This window comes from Mirounga angustirostris, unplaced genomic scaffold (genome assembly GCF_029215605.1).
Source record: "Mirounga angustirostris isolate CCGP_5_RB_7025 unplaced genomic scaffold, mMirAng1.0.hap1 SCAF_14, whole genome shotgun sequence".
NCBI classification, from domain to species: Eukaryota; Metazoa; Chordata; class Mammalia; order Carnivora; family Phocidae; genus Mirounga; species Mirounga angustirostris.
This window is the reverse complement of record NW_026991722.1, coordinates 35,592,425-35,614,621: the sequence shown is the minus strand read 5'-3', so window position 1 is coordinate 35,614,621 and position 22,197 is coordinate 35,592,425. Positions and strand designations below refer to the sequence as shown.

General features: G+C 40.2%; 2 protein-coding genes across 8 annotated transcripts in view; one reads left to right on the top strand and one right to left on the bottom strand.

Annotated features, from left to right (window-relative positions):
- TPGS2 (tubulin polyglutamylase complex subunit 2) overlaps positions 1-15,928 on the bottom strand; it is a 67,347-nt gene extending 51,419 nt beyond the window's left edge. For 2 of the 3 annotated variants that reach the window (XM_054510319.2, XM_045886807.3), the window contains exons 1-2: positions 15,500-15,721; positions 7,396-7,475 (exon numbers count right to left, since the gene is read on the bottom strand). In XM_054510319.2, the coding sequence (XP_054366294.1) occupies positions 7,396-7,475; positions 15,500-15,692 (273 nt within the window). In that variant the 5' untranslated portion in view covers positions 15,693-15,721. The other variant, XM_045886805.3, reaches the window with a different exon arrangement.
- Positions 15,929-15,967: 39 nt separating this feature from the next.
- The window catches only part of KIAA1328 (KIAA1328 ortholog), a 353,979-nt gene continuing 347,749 nt past the window's right edge, over positions 15,968-22,197 (top strand). For 3 of the 5 annotated variants that reach the window (XM_045886803.3, XM_045886802.3, XM_064577735.1), the window contains exons 1-2: positions 15,968-16,268; positions 21,619-21,654. In XM_045886803.3, the coding sequence (XP_045742759.2) occupies positions 15,968-16,268; positions 21,619-21,654 (337 nt within the window). Of the gene's footprint in view, positions 16,525-21,618; positions 21,655-22,197 lie in introns of all 5 variants that reach the window. The other 2 variants (XM_054510318.2, XM_045886804.3) reach the window with 2 other exon arrangements.

The window sequence follows — 22,197 nt, the reverse complement described above, 5'->3', positions numbered from 1 at the left end:
CAGAGACAGACTCTAGCCCTAAAAAGCAGCCATGGAAGGCATGCTCCAAATGAATAAACTACAGTATAAGTTCAACTAGGACAAATGAATAAAGTCATCTTCGAGAGTCCTGGGGGAATATCTGTTGTCAGACACAAGGAAGAATATGCCTCAGAAATTACTTCATTAAATAAGTGACATAATATGACATAGTCTTAATGGTGTTCCACCCAGGGCAAGGCATTCCTACCCTCTCATCCTCCCATCCAGGTCTATGAACTCAGGTTTCTAAGCCAGGAATCTCTTCCTCTTAGGCAGACAGGAAAATACCAAGATCTCGCTCTCACGAAAATACCCTGAAGCAGTTCTCCCTAAAGGGCTGATTTAAGCTTTCTAAGGATCAGAGGGCTGTAACAATGTCAACAAGGCCAGGCTGGCGCAGCTGCTCCGGAAGCAGGCTCTGTCCAATCAGCCAGTAAGAATGCAACAGATATATGCTGTTCCAGAATTCTCTTTTCTATTATGAACTGTGAGTGGAAACGGGGGTGGGAGCTAAGTGAGCCCCTGAGAAGTCGGAGTGCTGGCTGAGCTGAGGTCCAGGAGAGAAACCTTAACTACCAATTACTGAGCTGCCAGAGAAGGTCCCGCTAGCTCAGCCCAAGGGAGGGTGAGCCCTGATGGAAGGGACTGAACATGCACACATACTGTGGAATGCTTGGCTGACCAGGGCAAGGCTGCCACAGTGCTGCCCTCCATTACGAGGGCAGTCTGGCAGAGCAGACATGGCACATGCTTAGAGGCAGGTAACGCTGAGCTTGAACTTAGGCTCCGCCACTTGGTAGCTATGTGAACCAGGACAAATTCTTTTACCTCCCTGGGGTTCAGTTTCTTCATCTATAACATGGAGATATCAATACCTACCTTGTAGGGTTATTATGAGGATTAACGAAAATAAAATTAAATGACATGTGTTAATAGGCACTCATTAAAAGGCACGGTAATTTTTTGCCCCCTAGTCAAAGCCATCTGCTACTCCTCAGACACAGTGATTTTTCCAAAGCAGAAATCTGACCTTCATAGTTCCCTACTTAAAAATTTCAATGGCTCTCCTTTGCTCTCATAATAAAAAGCAAACTCCTCCTTTGAGTGGAAAGGAGAGACCAAAGTGATAGTATGAAGGTAAGAAACACAAAAGCAGTAAAAAGGGATTTTGCTATTAAAAAATCAGTCAAAGGACTCACAAAAAGGATATAAAATAACATACACCAAAAATGTGGGGAAGAGAGGAGAAAAGAATGGGTTCAAACTTAAATGATCATCAACTTCAAACATACTGCTATATTCAGGAGAGGTTATATGCAAACCTAATGGCATATAAAAAATTCATATACATATATATTTTATATAAAATATTTTATATTAAAAATTTATATTAAAAAACCACTGATAAATTTGCAAAGAATAAAGACAAAGAAATCCAAATATAGCATTAAAGAAAATGAGCAAAACATCAAAGACAGACAAGAGAGGATCAGAGAAAATCTTCAAAAACAAACACAAGTAATAAAATAGCAATAAATATATATCTGTCAATAATTACTTTGAATGTAAATGGACTAAATGCTCCCATCAAAAGATAAAGCGTGACATAGTGGATAAACAACCAAGACCCATCTATATGCTGTCTACAAGAGACTCATTTTATTTTTTTTTAAGATTTTATTTATTTTTGTGAGAGAGCGAGCACGTGCACATTCACAGTGGGAGGGGCAGAGGGAGAAGCAGACTTCCTGCTGAGCAGGGAGCCTGATTGCAGGGCTCGACCCCAGGACCCTGGGATGATAACCTGAGCCAAAGGCAGACACTTAACCAACTGAGCCATCTAGGGCTTGACCCCAGGACCCTGGGATGATAACCTGAGCCAAAGGCAGACACTTAACCAACTGAGCCATCTAGGCACCCCACACAAGAGACATAAAGACACATGCAGATTGAGAGTGAGGGGATGGAGAAACATCTATCATAGAAATGGATGTCAAAAAAAGCAGGAATAGCAATACTTATATTGGACAAAATTTATTTTTTAATTTTTTTTTAAAGATTTTATTTATTTATTTGACAGAGACACAACGAGAGAGGGAACACAAACAGGGGGAGTGTGAGAGGGAGACGCAGGCTTCCCGATGAGCAGGGAGCCTGATATGGGGCTCGATCCCAGGACCCTGAGATCATGACCTGAGCCGAAGGCAGACGCTTAACGACTGAGCCACCCAGGCGCCCTGGACAAAACTGACTTTAAAACAAAGACTGTAACAAAAAATAAAGAATGATATTATACAACAATAAAGGTGACATTCCAAAAAGATATAACAATTATAAGTATTTATGCACCCAATGTAGGAACACTCAAACACGTAAAACATTAACAAACATAAAGTAACCAATTGAATAATATAATAATAGTAGGGGACTTTAACACCTTACTTACATCAATGGACAGATCATCTAAACAGAAAATCAACAAGGAAACAGTGGCTTTGAATGACACACTGAAACAGATGGATTTAACAGATATATTCAGAACGTTCCATTCTAAAACAGCAGAATATACATTCTTTTCAAGTGCACACAGAACATTCTCCAGAACAGATCACATATTAGCCCCCAAAACAAACCTCAGCAAATTCAAGAAGATCAAAATCTTCGCGTGGGTGGCTCAGTCAATTAAGTGTCTACCTTCGGCTTAGGTCATGATCTCAGGGTCCTGAGATTGAGCCCTGCAGGGTGGGCTCCCTCTCCTCTGCCCTCCCCACCCCTGCTTGTGCTCACTTTCTCTCTCTCTCCTCTCTCAAATAAATAAAATATTAAAAAAAAAAAGATCGAAATCATACCATGCATATCTCTGACCACAATGCTATGAAACTAGAAGTCAACCACAAGAAAAAATCTGGAAGGACCACACATACATGGAGGTTAAATAACATGCTATTAAACAATGAATGGGTCAACCAGGAAATCAAACAAGAAATAAAAAAGTACAAGGAAACAAATGAAAATGAAAATACGATGGTCCAGAATCTCTGGGATACAGCAAAAGTGGTTCTAAGAGGGAAGTTTATAGCCAAACAGGCCTACCTCAAGAAGCAAGAAAAATCTCAAATAAACAACCTAACCTTACACCTAAAGGAGCTAGGAAAAAAACAACAAACAAAGCCTAAAAGCAGAAGGAAGGAAATAATAAAGCCTAGAGCAGAAATAAATGACATAGACACTAAAAAAATAAAGCAGATCAATAAAACCAGGAGCTGATTCTTTGAAAAAAAAATCAATAAAATGACAAGCCTCTGGCCAGACTTATCAGGTAAAAAAGAAAAAGAACTCAAATAAATAAAAAATGATAGAGAAGAAATAACAACACTACAGAAATACAATCATAAGAGAATATTATGAAAACCTATATGCCAACAAATTGGACAACCTAGAAGAAATGGATACATTCCTAGAACATATAAACTCCTAAAACTGAAACAGGAAGAAATAGAAAATCTGAACAGACCAATAAAGAGCAAAGAAACTGAATGCTAAAACAGTCCCAAAAATCAGAAGTCCAGGACCAGAGGGTTTCACAGGTGAATTCTACCAAACATTTAAAGAGTTAATACTTATTCTTCTTAAACAATAGAAGAGGAAGGAAAACTTCCAAATTCATTCCTTAAGGCCAGCAGTACCCTGATACCAAAACCAGATAAAGACATCACTAAAAAACAGACATACAGGCCAATATCCCTGATGAATATAGACGCAAAAATCCTCAACAAAATACTAGCAAATCCAACAATACATTAAAAAAATCCCACGATCAAGTGGGATTTATTCCTGGGCTAAAAGGTGGTTTAATATTCTCAAATCAATCAATGTGATACATCACATTAATAACAGAAAGGATAAGAACCATATGATTATTTCAATAGATGCAGATAAAGCATCTGACAAAGCACAACAACATCCATTCATGATAAAAATCCTCAACAAAGTAGGTTTAGAGAGTATATACCTCCACATAATAAAGGCTATATATGAGAAACTCACAGCTAACATGATTCTTAATGGGGAAAAAAACAGAGCTTTCCCCTAAGGTCAGCAACAAGACAATGATGTCCACTCTCACCACTTTTATTCAACACAGTACTGGAAGTCCTAGCCTCAGCAATCAGATAGCGAAAGGAAACAAAAGGCATCCAAATCGGTAAGGAAAAAGTCAAACTTTCACTATTTGCAGGTAACAGGATACTTCAAATAAAAAACCTAAAAGACTCCCCAAAAAACTTCTAGAACTGATAAATGAAATCAGTAATGTCACAGAATACAAAATCAATGTAGAGAATTCTGCTGCATTTCTAAACACCAATAATGAAGCAGTAGAAAGAGAAATTAAGAAAACAATCCTGTTTCCAATTGCACCAAAAATAGTAAGATACCTAGGAATAAACCTAGCCTTAAAAACCAGTACACTGAAAACTATAACACTGATGAAAGAAGGGTGCCTGGGTGGCTTGGTCGGTTGAGCATCTGACTCTTGATTTCAGCCCCAGGCATGATCTCAGGGTCTTGGGATTAAGCCCCGAATAGGACTCTGTGCCCAGCAGGGAGTTGGCTTGAGGATTCTCCCTCTCCCGCTGTCCCTCCCCCTGCTCACAGGCTCTCACTCTCTCTCTCTCTTTAAAAACAAAAACAAAAACAAAAACACTGATGGAAGAAATTGAAGACAACCAAAAAAATGGAAAAACATTCCATGCTCATGGATTGGAGGAACAAATATTGTTAAAAATATCCATACTACCCAAAGCAATCTACACATTTAATGCAATCCTGATCAAAATACCAACAGTATTTTTCACAGAACTGGAACAAACAATTTGTACAGTACCACAAAAGACCCCAAATGACCAAAGCAGTTTTGAAAAAGAAAAGCAAAGCTGGAGGCATCACAATTCTGGACTTTAAGCTGTAGTAATCAAAAACAGTATGGTACTGGCACACAAAAAGACACAGAGATCAATAGAACAGGATAGAAAACCCAGAAATAAACCCACAACTATAAGGTCAATCTTTGACAAAACAGGAAATAACATCCAATGCGAAAAAGATAGTCTCTTCAACAAATGGTGTTGGGAAAACTGGACAGCGACATGCAAAAGAAAAAAACTGGACCACTTTCTTACACCATACACAAAAATAAATTCAAAATGGACTAAGGACCTAAATGTGAGACCTGAAGCTATAAAAATCCTAGAAAAGAACACAGGCAGTAACTTCTTTGACATCAGCCAAATCAACTTTCTTCTAGATATGTCTCCTGAGGCAAGGGAAATAAAAGCAAAAATAAACTTTTGGGACTACATAAAAATAAAAAACTTCTGCACAGCAAAGGAAACAACAAAACTAAAAGCCAACCTACAGAATGGGAGAAAGTATTTGCAAATGACATATCTAATAAAGGATTAGTATCCCAAATATAGAAAGCATTTATCAAACTCAACACCCCAAAATCAAATAATACAATTATAAAATGGGCAGAAGACATTTCTCCAAAGAAAACATACAGGTGGCCAACAGACACGTGAAAAGATGCTCATCATCACTTATCATCAGGGAAATGCAAATCAAAACTACAATGAGATATCCTCACACCTGTCAGAATGGCTAAAATCAGCAACACAGAAACAACAGGTGGTACTGTTTGGTAAGGATATGGAGAAAAAGGAACCCCCTTGCACTGTTGGTGGGAATGTAAACCAGTGCATCCACTGTGGAAAACAGTACGGAGGTTCCTCAAAAAGATAAAAATAGAACTAGCCTACAATCCAGCAATCGCACTATTGGGTATCTACACAAAGAATACAAAAACAGTGATTCAAAGGGATACATGCACCCCCTCATTTATATAACAGCATTATTTACAATAGCCAAGATACGGAAGCAGCCCAAGTTTCCATCTATAGATGAATGGACAAACAAGATGTGGCATATATATGTATTTATACAATGGAATATTACTCAGCCATAGAAAAGAATGAAATCTTCCCATTTCCAAGGACATGGATGGGGTTAGCGTGTATTATGCTAAGTGAAGTAAGTCAGAGAAAGACAAATACCATACGATTTCATTCATATGTGGAATTTAAGAAACAAAACAAATGATCAAAGGGGGAAGAAAATATAGAGACAAATCAAGAAACAGACCCTTAATTATAGAGAAAAAACTGATGGTTACCAGAGGGGAAGGGGGGAGGGGTGGGTTAAATAGGTGATGGGGATTAAGGAGTGCACTTGTGATGAGCACAGGGTAATGTATGAAAGTGTTAAATTACTATATTGTACACTTGAAACTAACATAACACTGTATGTTAACTAACTGGAATTAAACTAAAAGCTTAGGGGCAGCTGGGTGGCTCAGTCAGTTAAGCGTCCAACTCTTGATCTCGGCTCAAGTCATGAACTCAGGGTTGTGAGATCAAGCCCCACATACTTAAGATTCTCTCTCCCTCTGCCTACCCACTCCAAAAAAAAAAAAAAGAGCAAACTCCCGACCATCTAAGAAGCCTACATGTGCTGATCCTTGCCAACCTCTCTCTCGCTCTCCTGTGCACCAGCCACAGGGACCTGCTTTATGCTCTTGGAAAATTTAATCTTTCCCATTTCAAAGCCTTCACACAGGTTGAAAGCCCCTTCTTCCCAGATCCCAACTATCTGGTTAACAAGTTCTCCTAACTTCTTTGGGAAAAACCTTTCTTAACCTCCAGACTAGGTCAAGCCTCCTGACAATGCTCCATTTGCCTCTCTCTTTCACAGTGCTAAATCTGCTTGGTAATTATACTCATAAAGATCTACACTATTATCTTAGACAGTAATGTAACATTAAGAGGTAAGGAACTGTTTTTTGATTACCACTGAATCTCCAGGAATCAACACCAAGCACAATGCCTGGTTCCATTTTAGGAGCTTACAACTTGTACTGAATAAATACAATTTCAGAGGAGGGTTGGGGAAGCAGTAGCTATTAATCTGGTTAGTACTTCTCTGTAACACTTAACCACATTCTGCCCAGCATGCTTATTAATATTTAATTTTTCCTTCCTTGCTGGATTTTTAGCTCTGTTGTATACAACTTTGAATGTTCCACTGCCTCCAAATGATAGTGGAGCTCAGAGGAGATGCTCCAGGCTGGGGAAATGGTATGGAATTGCAGGGAAGTTAAGTGGCCTGAATAGAAAGAGAGAGAAGGGTGAACTCTACCCAGAAGGCAGCTGTGGCCTGAGGTAAGGACATGTTTCCTGCCCTAATTTTTCCTTCTTAGGGCCATTGGAGTTGACCTCTCTTTGTGGGGATGTGAGGATTCAAAAGGGCAACACTTACTTGTTCCCATGAAGAAATCATATGACGTTCAGCAGGTGGTTTCTCTATGATAGTCACCTCTGTCACACCTGGGGAAGATTCTGGAAGAGGAAAAGAGAGTCTGTAGAGTTGCAATGGGCCTGCTCTCACATATTTCAATACTAGAGGCTGACTGTTGATGAGTACCTAGGAATATCAGATTCCTCTGAGCAGCATTTATTACCCGTACTGTGATAAAAACAGGAAGAACTGGTCAGTCCTTCAAAGGCACTCAGTCCCACAACCTAGGACCATGCAATCAACCTGGTAGAAAGGACATCATCAGAACACCCACTACACACAGTCACTGCTCAGTACTTCAGTTGCTGAACAAAAATCAGAGATTCTACATTCCTAGTGATTTCATACCTCAACTTCTCACTTATAACATGGTCAAAAGGAATAAAGAATAGCACCTCAATAAACTTTTACAAGATACAAAACTTGTTTGCTAGTTTTTCTTCTAAATAAAACCCATCTGTACTCTATGAGATCCCAGATTGAGTAGTTTAGGCTAACACTATGAAAAATGGATTCCATCCAGAAATATACTGAAAACAAAATAAATCATATCTCTAAATCTTGAAAGCAGGAAAAGGTCTCCAAATAATCTCTTCGTGGAGCTATGTTCTAGCATTCATTCTGAAGTAAAAAAGAAGCCACCTGACTTGGAATTCAACAGACTTTAATACCTCCTCCTACATTCTCTACTTGTCTGTTTACCCACACTCAGGACCTTGAAATCCTTAATCTAAGACACAAAATCTGCTATGGGTTGAATTGTGTCCCTCACAAAAAATATATGTTGAAGTCCTTACTGCCAGTTCCTCAGAATAGAACTTGATTTGGAAATAAGGTCACTGAATATGTAATTAGCTAAGATGAGGTCACAGTGGAGTAGGGCGGACCCCAAATCCAATATGACTGGTATACTTATAAAAAGAATGCTTTGTGAAGAGACAGAAGGAAGAGGGTCACATGAAGATGGAGAAATGGAGTGGTATATCTGAAATACTAGGAATGTTAAAGATTGCTGGCAAACCACCAGAAGTTAGAAAAGAGGCAAGGCAGGTTCTTCCCTTCCAGGTTTCAGAATGAGAGTGACACTGCCAAGCCTTTGGTTTCAGGCCTTCAGCCTCTAGGACTGTGAGAATAAATCTGTTGTTCTAAGCCACCTGGTTTGTGGTACATTCTATGGCAGCCCTAGCGAACTAACACAAAGCCTATCCACTTTTCTCTTTGTGATATTGCATAGATTATTCCCATTGTCACCACTGTTTTAGGCCATGGTCACTGCAAGTGCAGATGCAATCAAAGCCACAAACTCTGTGCTCTGATCCATCCTCAGCATACCAGCAGAGGACTTTCTTCATACCTAGGCTTGTTTCCTATCTGATCTATTGGGTTCTCCTTGTAGTCTGGAGGATAAGGCCCTTCTCTGTCTGGTCTTAACTTCTTCCACCCTATAGTCCAAACCCTGTTCCAGGTGTGTCAGTTTTCTCATTGTCTCCACCCCTGTGCTCCCCGGCCCCAAAGCTAAATCTGTACTTATCTTTAATTATGCTGTATCCCTTTCCCATTATACACACCCAAATGTGTCCACCTACCCAAGTCCTACCCACACTTCAAGGCTAAGCTAAAGCTCCACATCCTCCATGAAACCATTTCAGATGACTCTAGTTCACCATGATCTCTGCTTTTGCCAATATCCAAACCCATCACATGCAGTGTTGGGCCCACATAGGTTTATACTTTTTTTTTTTTTAAAGATTTTATTTATTTGAGAGAGAGAGAGTGTGTGCAAGTGCACAAGCAGGGGGAGGGGCAGAGGGAGAAGCAGACTCCCCGCTGAGCAGGGAGCCTGATGTGGGGCTCGATCCCAGGACTGTGGGAGCATGACCTGAGCCTAAGGCAGACGCTTAACCCAACTGAGCCACCCAGGTGCCTCTCCCCACTCCTTTTTTAAAAAAGATTTTATTTATTTGAGAGGGAGGGAGGGAGAGAGGGAGAGAGAAAGAGAGAGCATGCACATTTGCTTATACTTAATTATATTCTATTTTGAACCATATTTTGGTTATTTACTATAAGTAAATACTGTAAACAGGGAATGTATTGAAAAGAATTTTTAAAATCTCTAAGGCTAAGGCAGAGACTTCTAATCCAGTTTAATGTATAAATGGTTCCTGGACCCAACCCCTCCAACATTTTTGTGGGGAGGTTTCCTCATACCAACAAGCAATTCTTGGATATCCTGGTGTTCTACAAGGAGACAGCATCAGATACCATAGGTTATGGGCTCAGTCTGTAAGACTGCCACCCTCCCCACTTCAGACACCAGATACGAGTTCAGGTTTTCACCTGTGCTTCCTGACTGACCTGCTACAGATTGGGGGTTCTCAAGACCCCCTCTCCTTGTACTTCAGACAGCAGTCAAAGCCCAGCTGTCACCTGTACTTCTGACTGACTGGTTATAAATCAGAGGTTCCTAAGACCCCCTCCTCAGGTTCCATTAATTTGCCAGGGTGGCTCACAGAATTCAGAGAAACATTTTACTTACTAGATTACTGGCTTATTATAAAAGAATATAACCTAGGAACAGCCAGATGGCAGAGATACTTAGGACAAGGTATATGGGAAGGGGTGTGGAGTTTCCATGCTCTCTCCAGGAAGGCTATTCTCCCCACATCTCCATGTGTTCACCAACCTGGAAGTTTCTGGGTTTTTATGGAGGCTTCATTACATAGGCACGGTTGATTAAATCATTAGTCGTTGAGGACTGATTCACCCTTCTGACCCTCTTCCTTTCCTAAAGGTCAGGGAATGGGACTAAAAGTACCAACCCTCTAATCATATGATTGGATCCACTGGCAACCAGTCCTCATCCTTAAGTGCTTTCCAAAAGTCACCTCATTAACATAATGAAAAATCTTTACCACTCTCAACACTTGGGAAATTCCAAGGGTTTTGGGAGCTGTAAGCCAGGAACTGTGGACTAAGAAAAAATACACAGTTGACCCTTGAACAACATGGGTTTGAACTGCATGGGTACACTGGAACACCTATTTTTTTCAATAAATACAGTACTGTAAATGTATTTTTTCCTTATGATTTTAATAACGTTTTTCTCTATTTTATTATGAGAATACAGGATACATACAACATAGAAAAAACGTGTTAATCAACTGTTATCGGTAAGGTTTCTGGTCGACTGTAGGCTATTAGTTAAATTTCGGGGCAGTTAAAAGTTATATACAGATTCTCTACTGTACTGTTTTGGGGGGGGCTATCAACAGCCCTAATCCTGCTTTGTTCAAGGATCAGCTGTCATCTGAGTGAGCAAATATATATTTCTTATAAATCAGAACATCACAATGTGGTTCACTGATTCTGTAATCATGTTAGTGTCCTTTTTATGCATCATAAAGTTTCCTCCAGGTTATCACAAAGTTCAGATCCTGAGATGCAGCAACAACCCAATATAGCAGGCTAAGAATTCTGGACTCCACATATTCTACTCTTGCTTTAAGCATTCACTAGTTGTGGGACCTTATATGAGTCTTCATGTTCCTTAGCATTCAGAGAGACGACAATATTTATAATAATATTTGCCTTGATAAGGGAAGCAGAAGAAGCAAAGGTAAAGGTGCTCTGGAAAAGCAAAAAGTACCATATACACATTTTTTTTCTCTGCCTTCTTTTTAATGTCCTTTCTAAGACATTGGGAACCATGGTACTACGGTGGAAAAACACCATGAGCTTCAAGCCCTTAGACCTGGGCTAAGTCCTTGCTATGCCCTTGACTAGTTAGGATGGAAGACCTGTCTGTCCCTTCAAGGGTGGTCCCATTTGGCAATGTACCACCAAAGCTAAGACAGTGAATAATAAATGTTATTATTTACATTTTATAGCAAGGACATTGAGGCTAAGAGGCTAGGACACTCCAAGTAGCTAGGCTTACTCCAAGTATGGGTCTAGTTAAGAGTTTATGTGCAAGTCTTCGTGTCCCCCTCAGCAAAGCCCTTTAGCAATTATCCTATGCAAATACAGAGCTTAGCTTCAATCAGTCTTAGCATCCTATTATTCCAACTTTTGTAGGACAGAACAACACAGAATTCTTTGTTAACAATCCAGCTGGTTGCATAATGATGACATCTGACTATACCCACAGGGCAGTCTAGTGTCTAGCTTTGCTGGAGGCCACACACTTAATATAAGTACCTGACATGAACCTTTTGATTGCCAACCCTTCCATTTCAAATACATCCATCTTAAATAAACAAATTGCCAGCTGTATGACACAGCTACTAGCTAAACAACTAGGAACCAGGGCACCCCACCGGTGAAGTTCCCCTTTTTAAAAGCCCTGGGTAACCAGGGGAACTGATGGCTTGACTGACCCTGCTTTTCCCCTCTCGTACCTGAATTTCCACATTTAAGTTTTAAAGATTTTATTTATTTGTGAGAGAGAGAGCACAAGCAGGGGGAGTGGCAGGCAGAGGGAGAAGCAGGCTCCCCGCTGAGCAAGGAGCTCGATGTGGGACTTGATCCCAGGACCCTGGGATCAGGACCTGAGCCGAAGGCAGACGTCTTATAAAACTCAACACCCAAAAAACCAGATAATCCAATTATAAAATGGGCAGAAGACATGAAGAGGCATTTCTCCAAAGAAGACATACAGATAGCTAACAGACACATGAAAAGATGCTCATCATCACTTATCATCAGGGAAATGCAAATCAAAATTACAATGAGATATCACCTCACTCCTGTCACAACGGCTAAAATCAAAAACACAAACAACAAGTGTTGATGAGGATGTGAAGAAAAAGGAACCCTCTTGCACTGCTGGTGGGAATGTAAACTGGTGCAGACACTGTGGAAAACAGTGTGGAGGTTTCTCAAAAAATTAAAAATAGAACTACCCTATGATACAGTAATCACACTACTGGGTATTTACCCAAAGAATACAAAAACACTAATTCAAACGGACACATGCACTCCTATGTTTACTGCAGCATTATTTACAACAGCTAAACTATGGAAGCAGCCCAAGCATCCACTGACTGATGAATGGATAAAGATGTGGTATACATATATAATGGAATATTATTCAACCATTAAAAATGAAATCTGGCCATTTTCAACAACATGGACAGAGCTAGAGAGTACCATTCTAAGTGAAATCAGTCAGAGAAAGACAAATACCATATGATCTCACTCATATGTAGAATTTAGAAACAAATGAGTGAAGGAAAGAAATAAAGACAAACCAAGAAACAGACTCTTAACTATAGAGAAATGATGGTTACCAGAGGGGAGGTGGGTGGGGTAATGGGTGAAATAGAGGATGAGGATTAAAGAATACACTTATCATGATGAAAAAATTAAAATGATTTAAAACAAGAATTGCAAAAAAAAAAAAAAAAGAAGAAGACGACTAAGATGGAGAGAGATATTACACAGTTGAACTTTGACTAATGCAGGGGTTAGGGGTTATGAACCAACCCTGATGAAGTTGAAAATCCATGTATAACTTTTGACTCTCCAAGAACTTTACCAATAGCCTACTATGGGAAACCTTACTGATAATAAAACAGTTGATTAACACATATTTTGTATGTTATATGTATTATATACTGTATTACAATAAACTAGAAAAAAGAAAATGTTAAGAAAATCATAAGAGAAAATACATTTATACTACTGTACTGTAAAAAATCCATGTATAAATGAACCCACAGTTCAAACCTGTGTTGTTCAAAGGTCAACTGAAATTGATCTTGTTGTATCTCAGGTAGATCTTACACACTATATTTAATAATCTGTTATCAAAATGTAACATTTCCCCACTCCTTGCTCCACTGAGTAGGAAACACTTTATCATCATAAAAAAATTTTCCTCAGTTGATTGTTTAGCATTTCATTTCCTGACTTTAGCATTAGTTCTCTATTTGCTCTTGTTCATTTTGTGAAATTGTGGTGTTTAACAAGATGTCTACTTTAATGAAAGACTTTCCAGTCAGTTGAAGCAAAGTCCAGATATTTTAGCAGGCTTGTTGGGAATGGGAGAGAGATGTGAGCTTTCCTTTTTCTTTGCCCTTTTATCATCAATCGCCAAAGGACTCTTCCTTCTTTTTTGCACATTTTCTCCTCTGGAACATATGTCCCTTTAAATTGCACGGCCAACACTTTAAATAGCACCTACTTTGAAGTCACTTTCCTGCAGCCCTGCTCTGATCTACCCAGTTGTTGTTACTGTTGTACTGGGGTTTTAAACTCTCTGTTGCTTCAACTAGCCTCTTTGCTGGCATCATTTCTGGCTCTGCCTTTGCTTGCCACAGAGCCTTCTAGCAGTGAAGGAGTAGGGCAAGGACAGTGCTAGGATTTGTAGTTTTTTCTCTTTTTACTCATAGTTATTTTGCACTTTTGGCATTCTCTGTATTTAAGTAGTACTGGGCTTGGTTTTCAATAGAATTGTCATAGTTATGGAGTTATTTCACACATCATTTAGAGAGAAGATTTTGGTGTGGTAATTTGCTTACTACACACCCACCACCGACCTCAGCCACCTTGTTTTTAAAAATCCTCTCTCTCTATGTATTTTCAAAACAAAAAACAAATGTGAAAAAATAAAAATATAATTGATTTTTGACTTATTATTAACTTGAAATTATGAGGTTTTGATTAAATTTATAAATAGTATTAGAATGTTTACATGAGGCCAGCTTCACTATAAATTTAACTATCAGAGCTAATTCCTTAGGTAGGTTTTGCCTTGTGTTACCAGTTTGCCAGATATCTGAAATGCTTAAAAATAGAATATATTAAATGTATAAATGAAATTTAAAATATTTACAGTTATTTATTTAGGTCTTTAAATTGAACTGACAGCTTAAGGGAAATTTGGTTGGCCACTCTTGAGTAGATTAAACATTAATCAAAAGAAATATCTTTTTTAATGAGGAGATAGGATATGGTTGGTCTTGATGATTAGATCTCTCCTTGCCCAACCCTATAACTTCATTTCTAAAGCTTATAATTTCTCCCAAACATAATGGTGTTTCATCCTCATTTACTGCAGCATTTACTGTAGACACTGGGGAATACTAAGGGATAACAAGACAAAGTTCCTAAACTCATGGACTTCTATTACAGAAGAGACAGGCAAATTAAAAAAAAGCAACCAAATAAGTAATTCCAAGTAGTGATAAAGCTATAAGGATCAAAAAACATATAAAGGATAAGGGAAGATAATGATAGAGAAGGGTGTTACTAGAAGTATAGTCAGGTAAAGCCTCTCTGAGGTAATGATATTTAATCAGAGATTTGAATGAAGTGAGGGAAAGATAACTCCACATTCCCCCCCCCCCCCCCCCCCCCCAGTCTAGGAAGGGCCTTGAAGCAGGAACAAGCTTGGTGAGTTTATGGTACAAGGAGGCCACCGTGGCCAAAAAAAGGGTAAAAATAGGTCAGAAAGACAGATGAGGGCAGATCATAGGACTTAAGGGTCACGGTACAGAATTTGGATTTTATTATAAATGTGACAGGAAGGCATCAAAGCATGCCACCCACTTAGGCTACTTTTTTTCTTCCTTGGTTATCTGGCTAACTTCAATTTGTCTTTCAAAATCTAGCATCACCTCCTGTAGGACATATACCTTAACTCCCTGACTCCCCAGAGAAGGTCAATCACTTCCTCCTGTGTGCTATTTCAGAGCTATAATACAGGACTACTGGTCGCCTTTCGCACTTCTGGAGGGACCTAGGCTGCTGATTTTTTCACAGAACTGTGTTTTGGTTCCCCAGCCCATCTCTGCAGCCCCCGAGTGTGACACAGCAGCAGCAACAGTGCTAAGTAAAGGAAAAGCCCATTCAGTGGCGCAAGCCTCGACTCCTTCCAACCACTTAGGGTGCGGTACCCAGAGGCGCGTGAGAACTGTTGCCCTAGGAGGCTACGTGCAGCGTTCCCCTGCTCTCTGCTACCCGAGGAAGGGTTGCGTTTCAAGGATACTCCACTGGCCAAGAATGCCTCTCGGGAAACCCAATGTCCCCACTGTCAGGTGCCTGCTGTCTCCCTTTTGCTCACCTTTGCGTCTTTCCTGGGGCCTGGGGTGGGACTGGCGGGGGGGGGGGGGGAGCTTTGGGCTTCCCAGCTCTGCGTCCGAACACTCCCCGCAAACGCTCCCCGGCCTAGTCACGCACCCGGCTGCCCTCTCCTTCTGAACAACGTAAGTCACCGCAGCGATGCCCCATCTTGCTTCTAGCGTACATCCCCTCATTCCGCCGTCGCCTCGCACGGCTCCCCACGCCCCTCACCTAGGATGCGGGTGATCCCCAGGGTCAGCTTCTCCAGGTGCGGCTTGCTGCAGCCCGGGGGCGGCGTCTCCTCCATGGCTCGTGTCCCCGCTCCGCGCGCGGCGGGAGCAGCGGCGGGGACGGAGCGGGAGAGCGGGGCGGGCGGGAGGGCGGAACGCCGCCCCAGAGGCTCGGCCATCAATTTCACGGCATGCCGGGAGTTGTAGTGCTTGGCGCCTGAGAGCGCTGGGGGGCGGAGATGGAAGGCCCAGGCTGCTCTGGGAGTAGTAGTTCCGCGGCACACTTGTTCCCGTTGCCTCGGCGGTCGCTCCACACCACGAAGCCGAGACACAGCGACTCCTCTACCGGGACCCTACCGCCCCGCGGGGGCCGGCCGCGCAAGCGGGGGCGGGCCTCTGCGCGGTGCGGCCAATGGGGACTGGGCCTGAAGGCCGGGGCGGGGCGGCCGCGGCGCGACGCCCGGAGTGGCGGTTGTTTCAAGATGGCGGACGGGGCGAGCCCCTCCCGCCGGGGCGCGGCGGCGTTCTGGAGCCGGGACTGTATCCTTTGCCCGCCTGGCAGGGGGCGCCGGCGCCCTCCCGGGTGCGGCGACCGGCGAGCGGTCGCGTGGGACTCTGAGTGGTGGGGCGAAGCTCGATGCTGTCCCCGGGGGCGGGGCCGTCCTTTCCGGCCGCCGTGTAGGTGCCGGGCTTTCCCCTGGCTGGGGTGTTAGGTAGCAGAGAGCCTGATACTGTCATCGGGCTGGAGCACTAGGTGTGGGGAATCAGCACTGATGTTTCCCAGCCCTCCTTGGCGGTGAGCTTTGTAAAGATGGCCTAGAATCGTGGCCCTGCAGGGGGCTGGGAGGGTCCCTCTGACCGTGGTGACCTCGGGCCGGCTGACTGCGCCTCTGCGCAGGGAATGGTGTTGGCTGGTCAGGGAGCCTTTTTGTCTTGGTTTGGGACTGTCCTTGGTCTGCGTTGTTGGGAGCAAGTCAGGCCCTTTTCTATCTTCGAAGGCCTATCAGTGATGATTTACTTTCATGCTGGGATTTTCGGAGAGGTGTGGGGCGGAACGGGGTCTGGTGATGCTGGTTACAGAATAAAAAGCGTTACAAATCATTGCTGCTGGAAGTAGTGTTGATTTACGTGCGGGTTTTGGGTCACCACTGGCAGGATTGAAGTTCTTGGGTTGTTTTGGGGGTGGAGAAGCTGTGGGGCTTTTACCGTTGTGGTGGCATAACTGTTGAGAAGTGTGACAGAACTGGTTCGTTCTTTGGTTTAGGTTGACTGTCCCAGCCTGATCTTTTCCTGGTAAGTTACATCACTTTCCTTAGAGGAGTGTTACAGGAAAGGAGAGCAATCCGTGTATTGGGTGGCTACAGACCAAGTCTTTTTGTCTGTTTGCTAGGATTCCTGACAGCATTATTTGAGGCATTGCTGTTAACTTTGGCAGAATCATTCTCTGCACGTTCTACTTAGCTCCCAGTGAAACTTACTAAATTGTATTATCAGTTTTCCTTATTGAGTTACAGTACTAAGATTACAGTGTCATGTGGAGGGAGGGATATTTTTGCATTCCTTGCTGCTCAATGTTTAGTGTTAGGCACTTTCTAAACATAATTACCGTTTATCTCTGATAGGTGGGTGACAATCAAGTAAAATCATGCACATACACTGTGGATGAAAGCACACTAATGCACTGTGCACATTAAATATTTTTTTCCTTATATATCAGGAAGGAGGTAAAGAGAATATGTGCACTGGGAACTGGGCTGAATTAGAAAGTCAGGAAATTGGGATGAGTCTTCTCATAAAACCCTGTGCTTGCAGTGGTAGAATTTTGTGATAGAGGAGATATTTGAAAGTTACAGCTTATAAAGTGCTTTGTTGGTGTAATCATTTTCATAACCACTTATGTGGTTTTAGTTATTATTCCTTAACTTTATGACCAGTGGAATTGTTCTGATAGGTATAAATGGTGTGGGGGGGGGGGCCAGTGTATTGCTGTGGCACTGATTAATAGGTAAATAAATTGAACCTGTGCTCTTGGTCGAAGCAGCCCTGTATGCTCACTTATTCATATGGTCATATTATTCCTTATTTCACATAGAAGTCCTACATCCTCCCTTTTCTCTTACATTCTCCCTTACTTTGAAAATTAATGTGAAATACTCATCTTCCCATTAAAAGTGAGGAGTTGAAATTATATGGGGGAAATGGTCGTGATTACATTGATAGAAATTCCAATTTGAAATGAATTGCAAAGTTACTAGTATTACCCATTTCCCCCACCTATTCCACATAATGACCAGTTATCATCCAGCCTCACATATTTTCATTTTAAATGTCCGTAGGACACAAAAGCAATGAAATGTAAATTTGCTATAAATCTTTGCTAAAAAGCATAAGGATAGTTATGAATCATTGGGTTTAATCATGTGTCTTTGGATCTGGATCTCTTTTTCTGTTACACGGATGACTTCCTAGACCACCCCATAGCCTTTATATAGAACTTTCAATAGTAAAAGACCAAAAAGTATGTATGTATAATCAGGTACTCCTTTCACACTATTGAAAGACAGATTTTCAGTGCTTTGCCTAAACAATTAGAGAAATGTGATTGAGATATTTCCCAGTCCTAGATGTTTCTGTCATGTGAGGACAAATCATTTGTGACTAAACGTCATCTTTTTACTGTTGTCTTTATGAGTTATGCATCTCCTGCACGGTATGATTCAGCAGTGCGGTTTTGCACAAGGTATGTTTTTATACCTTGTGTGTAAACAAATGAGTATGCCATGTTGTCATTTTATGGGTTAAATCTGCAAGTAAAATATGCCCCTTCAGCCATAAACTGCTTTCCTCCTTCATTATAGCTCCTGGTAATATCAAAAGAAATTAGTGTTTCTGCAGTGTCTATATTTGATTGGTAAATACACCCCAGTATGTTATCATTAACAGTATTTTTAACTTGATATTAACAAATATGAATTATAAGGGGCTTGGTCAAAACATTACAGTAGCTATAATCCATGCCATTGAATATCCAATTAAAAGTAGAATCTTTATGTTGATGTTAAAATAATATACTAGCCAGGAAAGTCACTGGGGTCAATAATAATTACATATACATGTGTTGCTGGTAAGTGATTGAAACTCAAAAGGTTAGAGTGTGCAGTCCTAAGTTTATTTTCTTCAGCTCTTGGTGATCTGGAATAGATATGCTTCTTCCTCTTTGTTACTTCTACCTTGGGTTTCTAATTACTGCTTTAATTCTGGGGTTTGGAGTTTGGTACCAACATTAAGGATGCTTTATAATTTGCTGTACTTGTCTTAGTAAAGAACTTCCAAAGATACGAAGTAGAACTGAAGTGGCACAAAGAACCCAATGAGAGGTCCAATATACATTTGGTATATATTATGTCTCTTTGACTTTCCCATAAAATGTGTTTGTATATTTTTTTAAACTTTGTATTTGAAGAAAGTAAGTATTTGGGTTCTTCAGATGATGAGATGAAGATAGATTACAAATGATTAGGAAGGATAGGTTGGATGGAGGCAATTTCAAATATTTTTAGGCTTATTTTTTAAAACTCTTGTTAAGGTCAATTTATTTAGCATTTTTATATTTGAAAAGATACTTAGCATGGATGCAGCTAATGGGTTTTGCTCCCATAGTTTGAAAATTTTCCTCTATCCTTCAAGGGACTTCTGACTGGTCTAAGAATTAAAATGACATGAGACAGATTAAGAGGAGAAAAATCAAACTTAATTAGGTACATATGGGGAATCCGCATATATGTGAGAGATTCCAAAGACAAGCAAAATTGAGTTATGCTTGTCATTCCGAACTAAGGAGAAGGGAGTAGAGGTCTGGGACTTTCAAGGAAAGGAAAGCAATTCATAGGAAGATGAAAAGGAGTAAATGTTTGGTAAGCAAATGTTTTTTGGGCCATATAGAAACAATGGGACATAGAAAGGAATTTTAACAAAGAGACTTTGCTAAATTCCTCCCTACCACCTCTTATTTATATTATATTGTAGTTATTTTTGGTGATATCTATCTCTGGGAGCAGGTCCTCTATCCAAATTCTTTTAGGCAGTTAGTGGGAGGTCAAAGTTTCTTCATGAGTCTTTTGGGCCTTGATTGTTTTCAGCTCAAAACAGTTCACATTCCAAAGTGGCACATCTTGGGGTGATGGGTTCTGAACCCCAACAAGATAAAGAGAAACAACACCAAAGAGTTGCTGGACAGTGCATCATAGAATTAAATACCACTTTCATTCTTTCATAGATGGTTTACTGTGAGCTGGGCATTTTTTTACTTTAGGAGATAACAAACATTGAACAAAACCAGTGGAAAATCTTCACCCACTTGGTGCTTAAATTTTAGTGAGATGAGGTCATGAATAAGTAAAATAGGTTGTATGTCCAATGATTATTGGTGATATGAATGAAGAAAAAGCAGAAAAAGGGTAGCTATCATGGAGGTCTTTGTGTCTGCTTTTATGCCAGTACCTACTGTTTTGATTACTATAGCTTTGTAATATAGCTTGAAATTAGGAAGTGTGATGCTTTAACCTTATTCTTAAGATTGCCTTGGCTATTTGGGGTCTTTTGTGGTTCCATACAAATTTTAGGTTTGTTTGTTCTATTTTTGTGAAAAATTACATTGGAATTTTTTTTTAAGATTTTATTTATTTATTTATTTGAGAGAGAGAGAGAGAGAGAGAGAGTGCAAGCAAGAGATAGCACAGGGAGGGTGAAGGTCAGAGGGAGAAGCAGACTCCCCGCCAAGCAGGGAGCCTGACACGGGACTGATGCTGGGATTCCGGGATCTTGACCTGAGCCTAAGGCAGACGCCCAACCGACTGAGCCACCCAGATGCCCCTGCATTGGAATTCTGATAGAGTTTGCACTGAATCTGTAGATTGCTTTGATCAGTATAGACATTTTAAAAATATTAATTATTCCAATTTATAAGCATGGACTATCTTTCTATTTGTGTCTTCAGTTTCTTTCATCAGTGTCTTAAAGTTTTCAGTGTATATAGGTCTTTCACCTCCTTGTTTAAATTTATTTCTAGATATTGTATTCTTTTTTGATGCAGTAGTAAATGGGATTGTTTTCTCTCCAGTGGTATGATCTTAGCCTTTCTAAATTTCTCCTTTAAATAGTTCTTCTTGTCTTATATTTCTTCCACTTGTGGGGTGGCTGGATGGCTCAGTTGGTTAAGCCTCAGACTCTTGATTTTGGTTCAGATCATAATCTCAGGGTTGTGAGATCAAACCACACTTTGGGCTCCACACTGGGCATGGAGCCTGCTTAAGAGTTTCTCTCCTCCTGCCCCTCTTAAAAAAAAAAAAGTTAAATTTCCTCCACTTGTTAAATAGTAGGGCTTCTTGGGACATTTCATGAATGCACTACAGAAGAATAAAACCTTTGTGTTTGCATGATTGACTTGCCCTCAAACCGTGTTTGTTCTTCAAAGCTAAAGCTCATTTTGAAATTATTTATTCATGACTAAAATAACTTACCAGTTCTCCAATAATAAACAAACTGGGGCATTTAACTCCTTGTTTACAAAAGGAAAGGAAATGAAAGGAACTTAACAGAATTTATAGGGTAGGGTATCTCACTTGGGAATAAGCATGGGTGAAAGTTTTATGGAACAAGGCCTTTCAAAAATTTTATAAAACATATAGTTATAAATATGTAAAAATGAATGTTAAAAGATTACTAATTTTGCTGCATTTATTTCACTTGGGTTCCTTTCTAGTTTTGTTTTTAAAATCTTATTATAAATTCCCAGGTCAAAAGAAATTAGGAATTAGAAGTACAGAATAGAGGCAGCGTTTGGATATTGGATGATCTTTTCTAGTATTTTCCTTCATGTCCTTCTTCATAGTTTCTGATGAAGAACAATCAGTAGTGTATGTTCCAGGTATGATTTTCTGTATTAATTTCATAAGCTTCCTTTGCTTCTTAAGTGTTAGGAGAAAATAAAAGAATAGGACCACTTTGCAGGTATAACTATATGCAGAACAATCCATTGGAAACTAATTAAAAAAAAAATTTTGGTTAGACCTTACTAAGGTTTGAAATACTGCCTTATTTTAGGGGCTGGTCGGGCAAGTGAGCTTTTGATGAATTTGTAAAACACTTCATTCATCTATTAAAGAGCAAGAGATTCTTATTTTTTGTATTATGAATAGTAGCCTAAATTCAAAGAAGAATGTGAAAACTTCTTGATATAAGGTTTATGTGATAGACTCTTTAAAGCTTACTGGTTATTACTAAATGAGTAGTAAAACTGAGCCATTGAAGGTACCCTAATTATGTGGAAAAAATCAGATTTTAATTCCCCTACATTAAGATATATATTGTATGTTGTAATTTATTGGTTTTAATATGATTTACGAATTTTCATGTCACCTTTTAAAAATATTTCAATTGAATCTTAAATGTATTCAGAACATAATCTTTC